The sequence below is a fragment of the Bubalus bubalis genome, chromosome 3 (genome assembly GCF_019923935.1).
Source record: "Bubalus bubalis isolate 160015118507 breed Murrah chromosome 3, NDDB_SH_1, whole genome shotgun sequence".
NCBI lineage: Eukaryota > Metazoa > Chordata > Mammalia > Artiodactyla > Bovidae > Bubalus > Bubalus bubalis.
In genome coordinates this window covers 26,706,270-26,724,901 of record NC_059159.1, presented here as the reverse complement: position 1 = coordinate 26,724,901, position 18,632 = coordinate 26,706,270, and the positions used below count along the sequence as shown (strand labels likewise).

At 54.4% G+C, this 18,632-nt stretch overlaps 1 protein-coding gene across 2 annotated transcripts; it reads right to left on the bottom strand.

Moving 5' to 3' along the window:
* Nucleotides 1–1,945: 1,945 nt before the first annotated feature.
* On the bottom strand, nucleotides 1,946–6,793 carry TMEM92 (transmembrane protein 92). Of its 2 annotated transcripts, none has more exons than XM_044939094.1 (5): nucleotides 6,639–6,793; nucleotides 3,978–4,000; nucleotides 3,139–3,228; nucleotides 2,791–2,896; nucleotides 1,946–2,550 (listed from the first exon to the last, which is right to left on the bottom strand). In XM_044939094.1, the coding sequence occupies exons 1-5, from the start codon at nucleotides 6,696–6,698 to the stop codon at nucleotides 2,437–2,439; spliced, it is 393 nt and encodes a 130-aa protein (XP_044795029.1). In that variant the 5' UTR covers nucleotides 6,699–6,793; the 3' UTR covers nucleotides 1,946–2,436. The 2 variants fall into 2 exon arrangements, with proteins under 2 accessions (XP_044795029.1, XP_006041215.2); XM_006041153.3 differs by having other exon boundaries at nucleotides 2,791–2,977; nucleotides 6,639–6,788.
* Nucleotides 6,794–18,632: the final 11,839 nt, after the last annotated feature.

Sequence of the window (18,632 nt, the reverse complement as noted above, 5' to 3'; positions counted from 1 at the left end):
TGCTCCTTGTGGAAAATGTAAACAACGACAAAGCGTACAAAATAAAAAAAACTCCCTTAAAATCGACTACTTCCATTCCTCTATCCCACAGTGCAGACCACTGTCAAAAGTGTGGCCAGAGTGGTTTAATTTTTATCCTTCAGTATCTGTTCTATACATTTGCAAAGGGGGAAATATATATATTAATTATATGGTGTAGTATATGTTTACAAGTTGAGGTCATAGACTATTGTTCTGCAAGTTGCCTTTTCTCTGTAACAGTAAATGAAAGACATCCTGCCAGGTCGGTTCTTCAGATCCACTTCCTTCTTTTTAAAGGCTGCAGAGCATTCACAGTATGGAGGGACCTGGTATATTGAACAGGCTCCTATCAGCCGACATTAAAGGTGTTTTCAATTATCCCCAGCTACAATGCTGATGGACATGTCTCTGAACTTTTATATGAGCATTTCTGAAGGATCATTCCTGGAAGTGGAATTGCTGGGTCAAGGGCATTTTACATTTTAATGGTTACCAGGCATAGTGCCAGACACACAGTAGGGTCTTTGTAAGTATCTGTGTAGTGAATGGCTACTGCTGGATTGCCCTCCAGGAAGAACACACAATTTCCACTCCCACCAACAGCAGACAGGCACAGTACTGACAATTTCTGCTACTCAAGCCCAGCCAGGCTGGGCTTCAGGATAACCACTTTCCTCTAGGCCACTCTGCTGCTGCTGGGAAGGATTTAAAGCCCCTACATCACCTTCAATGAATGGCAGGCATCCTGATAGGGGATGACCTCCTCTTCCAGGTCTGCAGAGCCCATGGCTTAACATCCTCCCACTGGGGCGGGTGTTTACCACAGGGAGGGCAACCATGTGGGACTTCTCTAACAGGTGCTTTCCGTGTTTACACAAAGCACCTCCATATCTTCCTTCTGCTCCCCCGATCCACCCCTGAAACAGAAAGGAGACTTCCTGTGACTGGGCTCACTCGAGCACCGGCTCCAGAGCTATGCTGTCTCTGACTGCTCTTCTTCCTCTGGGCCCTGCTCCAGCAGGAACAGCCCATCCCTACATCTTTGAGGCTGGTTGTGCCATCTCCCTGCCCCTGGCTCTGTCACCTGACTAGGACCTGGGGCCCCAAGAAAGGCTATAATTGGGAGAGGCCTGCAGAAGGAATCCCTACCAGCACACCAGGGCCACTTCTACCTCCAACCCCCTCTGGAACACTGGCCAGCACTGCTTCTGTGCCCTCTGCCAGGGAGCAGTGCCAAGGCAGGGTCCTGGTGGAGGAGCTCAGGCCTGCCCGAGCCCCCAAGATGCTGGCACAGGGGTGTCTCTCACACTGCATGTCCCATGCCAGCCCCCACAGGGATAATGACGCCCCTGTGAAGACTGTCTCCCAGGCTGCAGTGGTGACCGCCTCTCCTCTGAGGGGTTAAGCCTGCAGATGAAGCTGAGGTGGCGGTGCCCAGAACCCCATGGGACTGGAGGAGAAGGGCAGATCTCTCTCCTCTCCTCCCTCCCAAGATTCCAGGGTAGAGCAGATCAAGGTCTCCAAGACCCTGCTCCACAGATGGCCAGCCTCCCTTACTCACCTCTGCGGTGCCCCGTCCCCACCCCCATAACGACAGAGTCAGAACTGAGTTCTAAGTTTCCCAAAGGAAAGCAGGAGGACGGGATGAGGAAGCACACGGTGGTCCCTCCCCATCTCTAGTCCCCGTCCGGACTCTTTGGCACCCAAAGACCTCAAGGAACCAGAGGTCAAAGCATCTGCCGAGATCCTCTCCTGGTGGGTGACCTACTGATGTGCTATTCTTCCAGGCTCATCAATGGTGGGATTTTTCAGGCACAGTGACCTCCAACTGCACCCCACCCCCTACACACACACACACACACACACACACACACCCATGTACCCCAGCAGTGCCTGAGCTCACCTCCCCACAGTCAGAGGCAGATTCTCAGCAACAATCAACTGAAATTTAGTAAGAACATGTGTTGGGGGTACGGGGAGGACAATGGGGTCTTCTCTATTCAGGTAGAATGCGAGAGAGGTGAAGCAGCCCCATCTCACAGGGTGCATTGGTGCCCTCCCAAACTTCTCAGAGCTGGACGTCCAGGCCACACTGGCACCTCAGGGTGCAAGCCTCCTCCACTGCTCAGAGTAGCCCATTCCACTGCTGGGCACCTCCAACTGTTCACATTTTCCTCCTGGCAGCCTCTAACTTACAATGCGAGGTGAGGGGTAGACATGTCACTCCAGACCAGCCCTTGAGACAAGAGAAGCACCTGGCATGGAACAAGGGTAGAAAAGCAATAAATTAAAGCCAAGAACTGCCAGAGGTGTGGCAGGATGGGCAAGGGTGCTCCGGGGCTCCTGAGAGTCTCTGGTTTGACCCAGGAAGCATTGGGGAGGTGGCTGATGACAGGGTTCCAGGCTGGAGGTGGATCAGAAGGTGGAGTTGTCGATGCCTCTGCGAACCCCAGCATATTCTTCAGGCCTGAAGCTGTAGGGAGGGGGCGGCTCCAAGGGAGGCAGACACAGGACAGGCTTCAGAATAATCTGCAGGGAAAGGAGGGGACACAGTGACTTCTTAGGGCAGGCCACTGGTCCTCGCCACCCATGTGCTGGCGGAGGCATGTTTATCAGGGAGAGGAGTGACCCCACAATGGTGGCAGAGCCCACCCCAGGGCCCAGAAACATGGCGTAAGGACACTCTTCACTGCCCCAGTCACTCTAAAAATCAGAAAAGGGAGGTACAGACAGCTGAGGGACAGAGCAGGGGTTGGGATGGATACCCACCTCACTGTAGGGGGGTGGGGGCTCAGAAATGGGTGCTGTGACCCTCTCTACAGGAGCAATGGGGGGCTGTTCCGGGAGGGCTGTTGGGGCCTCCTGCTCTGACTTTCTGCAGTTGAGATACAAGTGCTTAGTCACGCCGTAGATGCACAGGAGGAGTATGATGATCAGGAGGATGATGACAAAAGTCCTGGGGTAATGAACCACCAACATCAGGCCAAGTCTCCAGTCACCACACCGCCCTCCCTCCCTTGACCTAGCCCCACCCTTCACAGCAGGAAGTCCAGTCTAGTCCTGTGTGGGCCAGACCCATCGGAGGACTGTGCCCAGAGCAACTGGCTCAGGGCTCACCTTAAGGGGCGGGAGAAGAAGTCATACTGCTCCAGCTGGTACTCTTGGCAACAGCCGCTCCCACAGCATTTGAATCCCTTAGGGCAGGTGCTGGGAGTGGGGTGGGATAGAGGCTCTTGGTATCAAGGTGGGGGTGGGGGAGGAGGGCAGAAGGATCCTAGCTTCCCTAAAACCCACCATGTGCTCAGGGCACAAGCCACACCTTTGGCAGAGCAGGGTTACAGGGCCCTCTGGGCTTAGTGGGAGGAACTTGGGGCTGGGATCGGTACCTGGGTTTCAGGTTCAGCTCACTACTGGCCTTGTGCACTCCTGCCAAGGTACATTCCTTACTGGGCCTCACTTTCCTCATCTATAAAATGGGTGTAATGAATGTCCTGTTGACATTACTGGACTGACTTACTGGACAGGCGTGGGATTGAGAGTTGCAGTGGTTAGAGCATCACTCTAAAGAGGTGCAGGGGGAGAGGGACAGTGGGGAGGGTCCAGGAGCAAACTCTAAAAGTGAATGGCGGGATGATGGACCCCACAGAACAGGAGGCAAGAGGGACTCAGTGTTCCTGAAACATCCAGGGCTGACTCGGTAGAAACACTTTGCTGCCCAGAGAGCACCCCCCCTCAGCCCCTCCTCATTATGGGGAGTGACCCCCAAGTGTGAAACTGCCCATGGGTTGGTTGGTGGAAGGAGTGAGGGGGTAGAAGAGTGGACTCCCCCTCTCTGGGTGGGGGAGGGATGGTTTCTGGCTAGAAGGGGTGTGGGTGAGGATGATGAAGGCAGGCAGGGCAGGATTTGGGGTGTCTTCTCCCAACAATGGAAGTTACAGCCCAAACCCCAGACTTACAAGAGACCACATGTGGCTGCAGCCTGTGGAAGAGAAGAGGCAAAGGTTTGGGTCATAAACTAGGGGCCAGGGTTCCCACCCAGATGCCACCCAGGCACCTCACAGCCCCGAGGATCAGCATTTTCCCTCAAGCCTGCTTTCCACCTCACTCCACATGTCTCCTGGGTCAACGGTTGCAGCCCTAGCTGCTGCCTGGTGGCCCCAGCTCTCCCTCGTCTTCTTGTCACACCTCCTACCACATTTGCTCACCCCTAGGTCTGTAAGCTCACACCACTAACCCACCCTTCCAACCCACAGCCATCACAGCCCCCCACCGAGGTCACTCCCGACACCTTGGCAAGTTCCTATCCCACAAATCCGATCACCAGAAACCTTGCAGGAAGCTCCCCTCAGTGGCTCCCTGGGTCCCAGACACCATGACCAACCCTCCACCCCCTGGGAGCCCCCCGGCTACAGGGGCAGGCCCTTGTTCCTGAGCCTTCAGGGCCCACTGAACTCCCAGTCATCCTTCAGACCCAGACTGGGCTTTCCTGGCTCTGAGAAGTGCTGGACCCTCCTCTCCAGAAACAGCTCCCCCCTCCCTCCCTCTTCCGCGCTAGTTCTGTGCCACGTGGAGGCTATCATTATAGAATTTCACCTGATTAACATAAAAATATGTGTATAAGCCCTGCTTGGAGTGCTCTCTCCCCAGGAATCTGAGAGGCTGGCTCCAGCACCTTCTCTGACCATCTTACTTAAAATTACATCTACTCTCACAAAGCATTTCTTTTCCCCTGACTGTGCTTACTTTCTCTGCATAGCTCCTGTCAACATCTGACACACTACGTATTTCACTTTATCTTGCTAGTTGTTTGTCTCCTCAGTAGAAAACTCCACCAGGGAAGGGATTTTTGTCTGCTGAAAACCAATACTCAGGATTTTGGTAGAATGAATGCAAGAACATTCACTGACAACCTGGTTTCATTTCATCCTGGTTGCTCTCAGGCAGTGATGGGAGGAAGGGAAGCAGGCAGAGGAACACAGCTAAAGGAGGGGGGTGGGGGGGGTCATCTGTCACCCCACTCCAGCCTCCAGGGGGATAAAAAACCACAGCTCAAGAATAAGAAGCCAACGTTTTTTTATGAGACCACCATATCTCTTTCTTTGGGGGTCGGGGGAGGGTCACACAGCATATAGGGATCTTAGTTCCCTGACCGGGGATTGAACCTGTGCCCCCTGCAGTGGAAGTGGGAAGTCTTAACCACTGGACCGCCAGGGAAGTCCCAAGACCGTGATATCTTTATATCTTGAAATAACAGTTCACTTGCTAATGACAACAATAAAGCTTATAATACCAATGACAGCCGATAACGGTTGGGCTGACCCCCCTTTTCTGTGCTCGGTCCCCTGTACACACCTCCTTCTCTCAAGCCTTGGCCAGTAGGGTCAGGAGCAGGAATGAACCCCTGCAGGTTGGCCCAGAGAGGGTGAGGTGACTGCAGAGTTGGGGACAGCCCAAGGGGTCCAGGCACTCAGCATACCCACATCCCCTCATCCCAGCTCCTGTGCCTCCCTCTCTCCTGGCCCCCAACTGAGAAAAAGACAGCAGATTTAACGAATTAATCTTGAGCTCCTGTTTGGACGAGCAGGGGATCCTCTCCCAGATTATCTCCCCTTCACCCACTTCTTAAACAGGGGGTGATCTTGACTGAGGTGGTATCAACATTGGGGCGATTCTGGGCAACTTCAACTTAACTTACATGTGGACCGAGGGTATTAACAGCCTGCCCCATGGAGTTTGTTGGGAGAAATCAACAAAAGGATGCACAGCCCAGTGCTGGCACAAACCCACTGCAGGTGATGGAGGAGGAGTAGCAGGGCTTTTGGGGTGAAGCCGCTCAGCACAGTTAGCGAATGTTGTGGGGAGCTGGCCTGGCCCTTCCCTCAGACTCTCATAGAGGTTAAAAATCCATAGTCTAGAGCCATGTCAGTTTCCAGGATAATCTCCCATCCCAGAACCAGATAGACTGCCCTTCCCCCAGGCTGGGGGGAGAGAGGAATGTGGGGGTGTTGACACCCTGCCTTACCCTTGGAAATCACAGATTTCGAGATCATCCCAGCCTTGGGTCAGGCAGCCAGATCAAATCCTATCACCCGCTAGAATCCTACCCCCACTTCAAAAAGAGAAGAGGGAGCCTCCTTTTCTCCAGGGCACAAGCCCAGATACACAGTCCCAGAGAACGCAAGGACTTCCCCCAAGGTCACCCAGCACTGGCAAGAACGGAGCTGGGGAGACAAGCTGGCGAGACGTCCAGATCTCAGTTCAGACCTCAGGTCCCGGCTTTCTGACGCTGAGGGAAGGAGCGAGAAGGGCGAGTCAAGGCTAATTGGGGGTCAAAAACCCCAGTCTCCGCGAGGCGCTAGATGTCAGACAGCGGCATGCGGGAATAGGTCCTACGACCCAGTACCCCACTAGGTGAAGGAACCCAGACCTTCTCAGGACCTCCCTCCGCGTCCTCTACCTATTACCTCCCCGGCGAAAAAGAGAAAGGGGTTGCTAACTGCCTGTGGTCACGAGGAGATCCTGACAATGGAAGGTGGTGATTGGAAGTCAGAAGCAAGTCCCTGACCCACAAAAACAGGGGCCTGAAAGTTCCACAGTTTTACCTCCCGAGCGCTCACCTGTTGGAGGCCGGCCAGCAGGCCAAACAGCAAGAGGCTGGCGACCCAGGTGTCAGACATTCTTGCCTGGGGGCCACTGAGCTTCCGAGAGTAGGGGAAGGAGGAGAGAGGCGGGGCCGCGACTTCTCCCACGACTCTCCACCTATAGGGCCCCACCTCGGGATGGGGGCGGAGCTGACGCACCCGGGAAGAGCCCAGCCTGGGAAAAGGAGGGGGAGGGGGAGGAGGAAGAAGTCTGGATTGGGAAATGGGAGTTAGAAAAGATTATCTGATTTTAAATATATATATATATTTAAAATATTTAAATAACTCAGTCGTGTCCGACTCTGCGACCCCATGGATTGTGGCCTAACAGGCTCTTACGTCCATGGGATTTTCCAGGCAAGAGTGCTGGAGTGGATTACCATTTCCTTCTCCAGGGGATCTTCCCAACCCAGGAATCGAACTCGCGTCTCCCGCATTGCGGGCAGACGCGTTACCGTCTGAGCCACCAGGGAAGCCCTTTATATATATATATATATATATATATATATATATATATATATATATATATATATATATATATATATAGTGGTGTCAGTTCAAGACTGCTGAGCTACCCTTTCCCAACCCCTAACTGCTCCACCCTCTAAGTGGTCCCAAGCTTGAGATGGAGAGGGGCTGCAGGCCGAGCGAGCTGGACCACTGGAAGTCCCTTCCCACATGGACTTCTGGGGGGCAGAGGGAGAGCGGAAGCGAAGGCCTTGGAGTGGATTGAGGGGATTGTAACGGAGGGAGATGTCACTTTTTGTTTTGTTTTGTTTTGCCGAGAAGAGAGGGAGGGGCGGCCTGCTTGATTTCTGGGGAAGGAGAACCAAGAGTAGAGCACTGGTACAGTCTTGCCCCGCCCCCACCCTCCTGGAAATCCAGGGAGGAGGCGTTGGTACATTTCCTCCATTTGACTACAGGGGAAATTGAGGCCCCAGGATTCTGAGACTAGTTCCTGAGTCCGCAGAGCTGAGTCCGCAGAGCCAGGCGAGCCGGGGCGCGGGCGAGCAGGCCCACCCACATTCCTAGAAAGACCCCCCCAGAGGCTGCGCTCCCGGCCTGCAGGGGCTGGATTCCGACCCGCCGGCGCGCCCAGCCCTGAGGCGCGTTGTGCTTTCCGGATCCGGCCGGCAGGTGGCAGCATCGCTCAACGCGGGATTTCCCCCGGAGCCAGGCGGAGCAGGGCGGGGACCTGGGTTGGGTCTCCCCGAACTCTCTCCCCGGGGTACCAGGCTGGAGTGTGGGGTGGGAGACCGTCTCGGTGGGCGATCAGCAGAGGGGAGAGCCAGACGCCCAAACACAGATGAGACGTAAGGAAACCTTGCGGGAGTTGGAGAGATGGAGCCTGGACACTTGGGGTAGGGGCGAAATGGAGATGGTCATTGGGGTGCTGTTCCTAGACCTGGGGAAACGGGGAGGGATCCTGGAGAGGATCAGTTCTTAGGTGCTTAGAAGTTCCTGCTGTGTCTCAAGTCTGACTTCGCCCCTGAAAACTAGCCCCAACCTAGTAGGAAAGGACAGCCATCCTCCTTTGGCTTTTTCTTTCTTCTCTGCATGCTTTCTCCTTACCTCTGTTTCTCATCCCTCCCAGTCCGGTCATCTGTCTTCTGTTTAACCCCTCCTTGCTTTGCCGTGTTTCTCCCTGTCTCTGTCTCCATGCAGTTTCTCTCCATTTCTACGTGTTCCCTGTTTTCCCATCTCTGTTTCTCCTCTTTGTTAATCTCTGTCTGTCTTCGTGGAGGAGTCTGTTTTTCTGTCTGTTTCCATTTCCCCTGTCTCTGGTTTGCTCCTGTGTCTGTGTCTCACTGACTCTACTGATCTCTCTCGGTGTATCTCTCTCTCCTTGGTTTCTTTCTCTGTCTCTGTTTCTCATTATCTGTTGGCCCCTAAGGACAGAATCTTCCAGTCTCTGATCCAAGCGGAATTGGGGTCTGGCCCCAGAGAATGCCTTCTCTATTTGCAGTTCCTGTTGACTGATCTTGGAGAAGGGAATGGAGAGTGGGGGCATGGAGCAGCATGTCTTTCCTCCTTCCGCAGCAGTTGGCTATGGACCTAGCCCACTCCTCTGCCAAAGGAGACCTAGTGCAGAGGGTTCTGGAGCCTTCTCCCCCCAGCACCCATGCTGCTGCTTCCTTAGTGAGTTGTTGCTGACTTGGGCTTCCAGGGCCCTGTTGCTCCAACACCCAAGACCTGAGGTATCTGCCCAGAACCTCCTGCCCCTCTGCCCAGGCCTGGAGCCTGACAGAGGTGTAGCCTTTCAGGTAGAAGAAGATGGGTGAGCTTAGGGAGAAGGGTATCCTAGGGAGTGGAATGAGGATGCTAAGAAGGGCATGCAGGAGCTTCAGGGGTAGACATACGAGGCTGAAAAGGTGAAGGGACCAGGCAGGTCGGCACCCCGAGGAGAAGCAGGAGGAGGGCAGGATGATGGCATTGCTTCCCTCTGGCGTCCACTGACACAGATGTAGGATTGCCAGACAAAATACAGGATGCCAGTTAAATTTGAATTCCAGATAAACGGTGAATAACATTTTAGTATAAATAAATATGTCCCATGCAATATTTGGGACATACTGAAACTAAAATTTATTTGTTATCTGAAATTCTAATTTAACTGAATGTCCTGTATTTTTATTTCTTAAATCCAGCAACCTTACCCACATCCCTGATATGTTGTAGGAGAATATCTACTCTACTCCCTGCCCCGCGTCTCCCCAGTGGGAAAGTGAGGCTCCTGGGCAGAGTCTAGAGGGCCTCTGGAATCTGCTTCTGGATCCCCAGTGTTTTTTCATGACATCAGACTTCCTTTCTATGCTCCTTCCGGTAGATGGGGATGGGCTGAGCAGCCTGGAGGTGGGCGGTCCCAGCTCAGGCCAAGAACACCAGGCCCTGTTGTCAGCATGCATCTTGGCTCCAAGGGCCCCAGCATTCCTGGTGGGTGAGGTCGGTTGGGAGTGGAAGCACAGTGGGGCCCCAGACTGAGCAGACAGGGGCCTGGTCTTGTCTAGGGGCAGGAGGGTCGTGGACAATGACAACACCTTCTGTTCAACACTCTGGCAGTGGGTGGGCAGTGCGTGTATGTGTGTGCGTGTGTGCTCAGATATACAGGGACATGAGGGCAGGGAGGCCCAGAAGCCTCACGCAGACAGTGCGTCCTTCTAGAGTCCATGCCAGTTTCCATCTGGGGTTTCCCAAGAGCAGCACAGTTGCAGTGTCTTACTACTGGCTCGAGCCTCCCTGGCCCATTTGCTAAAGAAGGAGCTGATTGTGCGCCCAACAAGGGCCCAGCTTGAAGGGCCTCGGAGGTCAGCTGGGCCACCCGCCCTCTTCTCAGAGAAGGCAGCTGAAGACCAAAGGCCAAGTCACAGGGGACACTGGGGCTGAGTCAGGACCCAACTACGCAGGTCCTAAGACCCCACACCCAGTGGCGCCTCCAGGGTGGCACACATGTCAGGCCTGGGGAGCCTCTGCTAAGGCTGGAGGAACTCACTGGGAGCTGCAGTGGGAGGCCTCGTGCAGCCTGGCTCAGCCAGGCCCCAGGCAGGCCCTAGGTAAGAGGCAAGAGCCAGACTGAGTTCTGTTCCTCTCACCTCCCTCCCCACCATGCTGTGGTGGACACTGATCCCCATAAATGACATGGCCTTGGGCAGGGATCTTTCTTTCAGAAATACCCAGAATGTTCTGCCCTAACCCAGCTCTTAGAAGAAAAGTTATGACCAACCTAGACAGCATATTAAAAAGCAGGGACTTTGCCAACAAAGGTCCATCTAGTCAAAGCTATGGTTTTTCCAGTAGTCATGTATGGATGTGAGAATTGGACTATGAAGAAAGCCGAGCGCCAAAGAATTGATGCTTTTGAACTGTGGTGTTGGAGAAGACTCTTGAGAGTCCCTTGGACTGCAAGGAGATCCAACCAGTCCATCCTAAAGGAAATCAGTCCTGAATATTCATTGGAAGGACTGATGCTAAAGCTGAAACTCCAATACTTTGGCCACCTGATGCGAAGAACTGACTTGTTGGAAAAGACCCTGATGCTGGGAAAGATTGAAGGCGGGATGAGAAGGGGACAACAGAGGATGAGATGGTGGGATGGCATCACTGACTCAATGGACATGAGTTTGAGTAAGCTCCGGGAGTTGGTGATGGACAGGGAGGCCTGGTGTGCTGCAGTCCATGGGGTCACAAAGAGTCGGACACAACTGAGTGACTGAACTGAACAGAACTGAACCCAGCTCTGCCTGTAGGGACAGTATTATGTTGTGTTAATAAGTGTGCCACTTGTTAGCGTGTGCTGTGTGACTTTAGTCAAGAAACCAAACCTCTGTGCCTTTCTACACTTATCTGTGAAGGGGGTGTGGGGGCAGATAACAGTACCTCCTTTGTCACACAGGGTCACTGTGAAGATGAAATCAGCCACTCAGTGTCTGGCATACAGTAATGGTAAATAAATATTACCTTGATAGGGAATTCCCTGGTGGTCCAGCGGCTACGAGTCTGCACTCCCAATACAGGGGTCCTGGGTTTGATCCCTGGTTGGGGAACTAGATCCCACGTGCCACAACTAAGACCCTATGCAGCCAAATAAATAAAAATAAATATTAAAAAAAATATTTCCTTAATAACAATATGCTACAATAGCCAAGACATGGAAGTAATCTAAGTGTCTATCGAGAGATGAATGGATAAGGAAGAGGTGGTATTATCAGCTATAAAAAAAAGAATGAAATAATACCATTTGCAGCATAATAGATGGACCTAGAGATTATTATACTAAGTCAGACAGAGAAGGATAAATTATATGTGAACTCTAAAAAATGATACAAATGAACTTATTTACAAAACAGAAATAGACTCACAGACAGAAAACAACTTTATGGTTACCAAAGGGATAGTACAGGTTGGGGGCAGGGGAGAGAGATAAACAGGAGTCTGGGATATACGCTACTATGTATAAACAAGGCAAACAAGAACCTACTGTATAGCACAGGGAGCTATACTCAGTATCTTGTAATAACCTGTGATGGAAAAGAATCTGAAAAAGAATATATATGAATCACTTTGCTGTACACTTGGAACTAACATAACATTGTAAATTAGCTATCAGTCAGTAAGTATGTTAGTTGCTCAGTCGTGTCAGACTCTTTGTGACCCCATGGACTGTAGCCTGCCAGGCTTCTCCGTCCACGGAATTCTCCAGGCAAGAATACTGGAGTGGGTAGCCATTACTTCTGCAGGGGATCTTCCTGATGCAGGGATCTAACCTGGGTCTCCTGCATTGCAGGCAGATTCTTTGCTGTCTGAGCCACCAGGGAAGCCCTGTAAATTAGCTTTCAGTTCAGTTCAGTTCAGTCGCTCAGTCGTGTTGGACTCCTTGCGACCCTATGAGTCGCAGCACGCCAGGCCTCCTTGTCCATCACCAACTCCCGGAGTTCACTCAGACTCACACCCATCGAGTACTTTAATTTAAAAAACACACAAAATAATAATAAGCAATAAATGTTTCTTTCCTGGTAAAGGGGCCCAGAGCTTTTTGTCTCTGTTTCATACGGAGACAGAATGAGGTGCTAAGAGATCGAGGGTATTGTTTCCCTCTGAAAATTGTTCTAAGTCCTTCTAGACCGGCCACTGAAGTCTAGCCCCACTTCCCGCTGTTCCCTGCTCACTAGCCCCCTCTGCTGTCCAGTAAGCGCTTTGGGCCCCACCCCAGGGCTAACATCAGAGGGAGGCCTGGGGTTGACTGCTCCTGGAGGGCCATAGGGGTGTGGCCGTGGTGCTGGGTCCAGGAATTTGAGAATTTCTTCTCTTCCTGGTTTGTTTCCCATTTCTGCTCCCACTGAGCATTGCCTGGGCTCCCCTCACCCTCATGGGGACTGTGTTCTTCCCTGACTGCCCCCGTCCACTGTGGCTCCCCAAGGCCATCAGGGATGTCCTCAAGGCCTCCAGCCTGACCTCCTCCTTGCCCCTGGTGGGGTATGTCACTCTCTCATTCCTTAACTTCTAGAGGCTCCCACTTCTGCCTAAATAAATCCTACCTCCAGGAGACCTTGGGTCCTTCATAACTAGCCCCATCTGTCCTCCTGGCGTGTCACTCTCCCTGTCCTGCCCACAAGCCCTCCAAGCCACATGCCCAGCCCTTTCTGCTCCTCTCCTTTCCTCTGTACCTAGTACACCTGCCCCATGCCTCCCTGAAACCTAACAAATTCTCATCCATCCTTCAAGGCTCAGATCAAATACCACCTCCTCCAGAAAGCCTTCCTGGACTTGAATCCTCCTGCAATGAAGTAATGATCCCCTTCCTGCTTACCCCTCCCTGAGCCTTTCTCTGGGCCTTTCTGACGCACTTGGCCATTCTCCCTTGAAGATGTGTGTACATGTCCTAGTGTTCCCACCAGGCTGCGGGGGCCAGCCCAGTTCTGATTCAGCTTTCATTTCCCATGGTGCTTTGTTCCAAGTAAACACTGGCTCTGTTGTCACTGAGTTGAAGCTGGTTGGGGGCCTCCTAGGGTCAGGGGCCAGATTTCTCCAAGGGGGATAGGGAATGAATTACCGGAGTCCTTAATGGGGGGCTCTTGGTTGCCGAGGTTATTCCAGACTGACCAGGTTTCCCATCTCCACAGACTGTGTGGTTTGGGGAATCCACCTCTTCTGCTTTCTGCCCCCTCCCCAAGTATACACATACCCCTTCACCTTGTGTAAGTGAGATGGCTCCCCAGGGATTGAGCAATTCCTTTGGGGCCCGCTGCAAGGAATGCTTGGCTCCCTGTCCACCTTCCAGGACACGCAGGATGCTTGCTGGGTTGCCAATAGGAATTCTTGGCAATGAGATCAGGGTCTGAGTCTCCTTCCCAGCATTTCTTTGAAAACTAAAGCCCACTGGCCCGTCCCTCATTCTCAGGGTGATTGGTCTGGCTGTGGGAAGATAATGTCTTTAATTGACCCTGGGCTGAGCCACCAACCCGCGTGCCAGGAGGATGGAGAGGGGAGTGCCACCTGACGATTATCGGTGCAGGGAGCTTATTATCCTAATGAGCAGGTTGGAGGAGTTCAACTAATGCTCACCTTCCCAGAGTCTTAGCAGAGACAAAAACTGCATTTGGCAGCCTTTATCCTTCCAAAGTGTAGGTTTCTGGGGCACAGCCAGCGGTGGGAAGGGAAACACCTCCAAGAGGTGGGTGGTGGGAAGTTCAGAGGAAAGGAGGCTAAGCTACTGAGCTTTGGCTGTCTTGGGTGGCAGAGGGAGCATGGCCACTAAGACTCAGATGGGAAGAACTTAACTCAGGTTAAGGGTCTTCAGAGCCCTCCAGCCCTGGTTCCCTGCTTCTGGGGCTCTTTCTCCCCAACCCTGCCCCTCCTCCCAACAGCTCCTCTCCCATCCCCACCCTTGATGCTGTCTCTTAGAGATAAGACCCTGTAGTCAGAGAGAAGAAAGGGGTTGAGGAACCCCTAGGGCCCCCACTTTGTAGCTCTGCGCTTGGCCCCTTGAGAGAGGGTTCTTTTGCACCCTGTTTGTTGCCACCTCTGCTCACATCCAAATGTTACAAGGGATTGTGGTTAGACTTCAGAAGAACTTCCCAATCCCAAACAAGTGGGGGGTTCCAGGTGGCCATTAGAAAGGGTAGCCCCTCTGTGAGTTGGGCGTTTTGAGGAGACGGCTTCTAAAGGGTCTGGGAACTGAGACTAAAATGCAGAGAGGACACAGTTTGGGACATCCCTGAAACTGATCACCAGTTAGGGACCTGGGAGTTAGGCGAAGAATGAGCGTGAGCAGAGGGGCGGGGAAGCGAGGTGGGCAGAGATCACATTCTTCCGCAAGCCATAGCTCCTTTAAGCAGCCACATCATCTGGCCCCTGGCTGAGCACAGACTTGGCTGGAGTTGTGTGCACACACGCGTGGGTGGGCGCATGCAGTGTGTGTCTGCATGTGTGTTCATACGTGAGTGCACACCGCCCAGCCTCTCGTATGGATGCAGCAGCCCCCTCTCAGCACCCCCGGCTTCCTTATCACCAGGCCAGCCTTTAGGGGGCTGCCTCCAGGATCCCCTCACCCCAGTGGCCCTGTTAGCACCTCCTCCCTCCCTTGTTAGCGCCTCACAGCCCCTCTTCCTCCTCAGCCCTTGCTGTCCCCAGAGAGAGGCCGGTGGCTTGCAGCCCAGTTCTCCTCTTCCGACTCTGCTTCAGCTGCTATTTTCTGAAGCTTTGTTCTGCTTTCTAGCCCTGGAATCCCTGCCCTCTTCATCCTCCTTCATCTACGTGGAAAGGTCCTTTCCTGAATAAGCCAGCCTGGGGTGAGGGGTGAAGTTGGTGCCCCTACAATCTAGCACACAGTCCTCTTCCAGGCTGAGGCACAAAGCAAGCGCCTCAATCAGCCTCTCCTGCCTAGAGGATAGGAGGTGGCAAGTCTGGGAGGGAACCTGTTTTAGGTGCCAAAGCTGGGTCCTGGTGCCAGCTGTGCCACCCTCACCTGGACACACAACCACCCTCTTTGCAGCTGTGGGACAGGGAGAGAGTTGGTAGGGGAGAGGGATGGGGTAGAAGTGTCTTCTGCCCGCTCCTCCAGGATGGCTGTGCCCAGCCTCAGCCTGGGCTGCCGAGTGGGACAGGGTGGTCCTGTGCCTGGAGCCAGGCTGTCAACCTGCCAGGACTGCAGGTTTCCTCTACTGAAGGGCCCCTTCCTGGCCAGCTTTGATGTGTCTGCGAGGTTAGTGAAGGATGTTTGGCTTCAGGGCGGGGTGCCAGGATAAACTCCCTCTGCCTGCTGGGCCAAACCACTGCCTGCTCAGCGCCCAGCTCAGTGCCTGCCTCCCCGAGCCCAGGCCTGGCCTACCCCAAACCCGGTGCTGCCCTGCTCACTTGGGGGTGGGCACCGAGTTGCCGTGGTTACTGCTAGTGGGGAGAGGCCCTGAGGTCATTGGATGCCCTGTCTCAGAGGCTGGCCCTGGGGTGTCTGCCTGCCTGCTAGGTGACCAGGCGCCTGGTGCAGGTGGGGTTGAGGGGCCGGAACCCAGCTGCTAGGAGGGGTGGGCGTGAGTTACAGTACAGGGGAGGGGCGTCCACGTGGCACTGTCTGCACAGGCTGCAGCTTTTCCAGATGTGCTGCGGCTCCAGATGTAAGGATGACTCAGCCTGGAATGGGAAGGGGTGGGCGGTCCATTGAGGGGGTGTCGCATAGAGGGAAGTGAGGCCCCCCCAACCTGAGCAACTGCCAGCTGCTGCTCCCCTGCCTCTGGAAACCCCAGCTCCCTGAAGCCTGAAGGCCAGTGGAATGGTAGCACAGGAGCTGCCCAAGTGTGCGGCCCTCCTTTCCTACTGTGTGCAGATGGGGAGAGGGGAGGCGAGGCCTCAAGACAAGGGGCCCAGCTAGGGGGTCACCCGTGGCCTGGAGGGAGAGAAGCTGAATGCGGGGGCAGTGAGCCTGGAGGAGGGCAGGCAGGGGAGGGGAGGGGGACGGAGATGCGGGCACGGAGAAGCTCAGGACTAAAGCGTTAGGCTCTCTCAGGTTCCCTTGGTGGGGGTGTGGAGCTGGAAGGAGGGTATGGGTGCAGAGGATTTGTGTGTGTGTGTGTGTGTGTTTGCGCGCGCACGCGGGCGTGTATGTATGTGTCCTCATTCGGGGGGACATGTGGGGAACTGGTATCTTGTGGTGAACGTCTTGCGTGTGACTCCTATAAGCTGTGTTATGAGCTGGGTTGTAGAAGGTTATGTGTGTGGTGGGCACGGTGGACTGTGGGGATATGGTCTCCGTGGTCTGTGTGATAGAGAAAGAATGTGCAGACAGCATCTGTGTAGTGATTGGTGGGGCGGAGGGAGGATGACGCACATTTAACTGAAGCCACGTGCTGAGGGTGGGTCCCCCAGACCTGGGGAGTCAACAGGTGTCCAGGCACATCCGGCCAGGGCTCCAGAGTTCTGGGGCTTCCTTCACCTCCTCCAGCCTCCCCACTTCGTGGGGGCCTTTTGGGGAGTTTTCAGAAGGCTCAGAGCCTCAGTTTCTCCCGCTGAGCCCGGCCTGCATGATCTGCTCTTGCAGGGTAGCTGAGAGGCCGCTGAACTGGTGACGGGAGTGGGTGGCTAGCACCCTGTGGGCCGCAGCACAAGAACCAGGTGTGCGGTTCAGGCTGGAGGCTGCTCCATGCACCGCTCCCCCCGGCTCGGCTGAGCTGCTGTCCTGGCCTCCTAGTTGGCCTCCAGGAGTGTCTGCTGGCCAGGCCTCTGGGTGCTCCCTGGAGAGCCCCACCTGTGCCAGTCACGCATGCCAGGGTAAACAGGGCACTAAGTGTCTGGGCTGGTGCCGGCCGCAGGCTGGGCACTGCTTCCCTCACTGTGGCTTAGGTTGCCTCCTCCAGCTAAATGACAGGTCTGAGGCTCCAGGCCTCATAAACAGTGTTTTCTGGGCAGGTGGGGTCAGAGGGACCTGGTACACAGACAGATAATCAAGTTTAATAGGGGGACAAGTTGCCACCTCTAGGAGGGCTGTTAGAACCCTGGCCGGGTGTGCCTGGACACCTCTTGCACTTCTCAGCAGCAGTGGCATAATTATGCGTTACTTCCCAACACACTCACACACACACACACACACACACACACACGCCCCAGCCCGCTGCTCCACCAGGTCTTCAGCACAGTTCTTGGCACCTACTTCCCTTGTGGACGCAAATATCCCCTCAGAGGTGACTGGGACTCAGTCAGCTCATCTCATGTTGTCCTGTTCCCTCTTTACAATCCGTGAGTGAAGCCCAGAGAGGGTGAGCCCTTTGCACTACATCGCCCTTGTGAGATGTGAACTTGGATGTGAACTTGGATGTGTACGTGGTCCTCCAGACAGCAGAACCACTCCGCCCAACCCCTGGGTCGTCATGCCCCCTCCTCTGGGGATCCCAGCTGAAGCCAGCTCCTTTCCTGACTTCCCCGCATCTCCACTTCCTTCCCCCTCCCCTAGCCCCCTTCTTCTCAGCTCCTGTCTCCCAGCTCCTCTGGGCACAGTCCAAGTGAGAAGGGAACACTTACTTCTCTGCCCTCTCTCCTGGCAACTGAGGGGGAGGAGGAGCCTCAGCCCCATGATGCCCCCTGAGGGGGCTGGGTCTCTGCGGGAGGAGAGCAGGCTCCAGGGGGCAGAGGACAGGGGACATGGAGGCAGCATGGAGGAGCAGGAGGAAAGTCCCCTTTCTGAGGCAGGCTGCAGGCCCTTCACCCCTCCTTGGAAGCAGAGGAGAGGGGCTGAGGAGCCAGGGGGCAGTGGGCGGTGGGCAAGAGTCCAGGTCCCTGGGTGCCTGGACACCCTCTGGGTAGACATGAGGCTTCCTCCCTTCCTGTGCCTTTCCCTGGCCCTGCACGCACCTCTCTCTCTTCTCTCCTGCCTTTTTCCTCCCCTCCCCCCTCTACTCCTTGAAGGGAGCCGGCCCCAGTGTCTGGAGCCGGTTCCCAGAGTGGACAGTGGCTTTGCTCAGGGAAGTTCTTGTCCTCAGCCCATGGTCTCCCAAGAGCCATGTCCAGCTCCTCGTTTTTTGGCCCAGGCTCTCCCTGAGACCCTTCTCTATGTCTGGGGTCCTCAGAACTGAGCCACTCTTGCCTGTCAGGGGATGTGTATGTGACTGCTCCCCAGGCCGTCAGGGAGTGAGGGCAATGTTGGCCGTGTCTGTCTGTCTGTCTGTCTGTCTGTCTCTCTCTCGTCAGTTTCTCTCTCTTTCTCAGTCACTCGCTCCCTCTCTCCCTAGGAAGGCAGCACTCTGGGAGGCTGGAGCCTGGGGTATAGGACAGTCCAGATCTATGCCATTGCTTGGGTAGAATTCTTAGCAGCACCCCAGAGCACTCTGATTTGGACTACAAATTAGGTTCTCATGGCCCCCATCAGGGCTGAAGAACCCCACAGCCTCTCCACCTGTTTCTACCTCCTGGGAGAGCTGTGTAGTCTGCTTGGGCCTTGCCCAAGGATAAGAAGGCCAGAGAGCAAAGCGAGGAGCTGTATAAATAGCC

Coding starts and splice junctions, on each gene's coding strand:
- TMEM92 (XM_006041153.3), bottom strand. CDS start 6,698: ATGTCTGACACCTGGGTCGCCAGCCTCTTGCTGTTTGGCCTGCTGGCC. Junction 4,001..6,638: donor TGCTGGCCGGCCTCCAACAG/GTGAGCGCTCGG, acceptor TCTCTTCCACAG/GCTGCAGCCACATGTGGTCT. Junction 3,229..3,977: donor GCAGCCACATGTGGTCTCTT/GTAAGTCTGGGG, acceptor CCCCACTCCCAG/CACCTGCCCTAAGGGATTCA.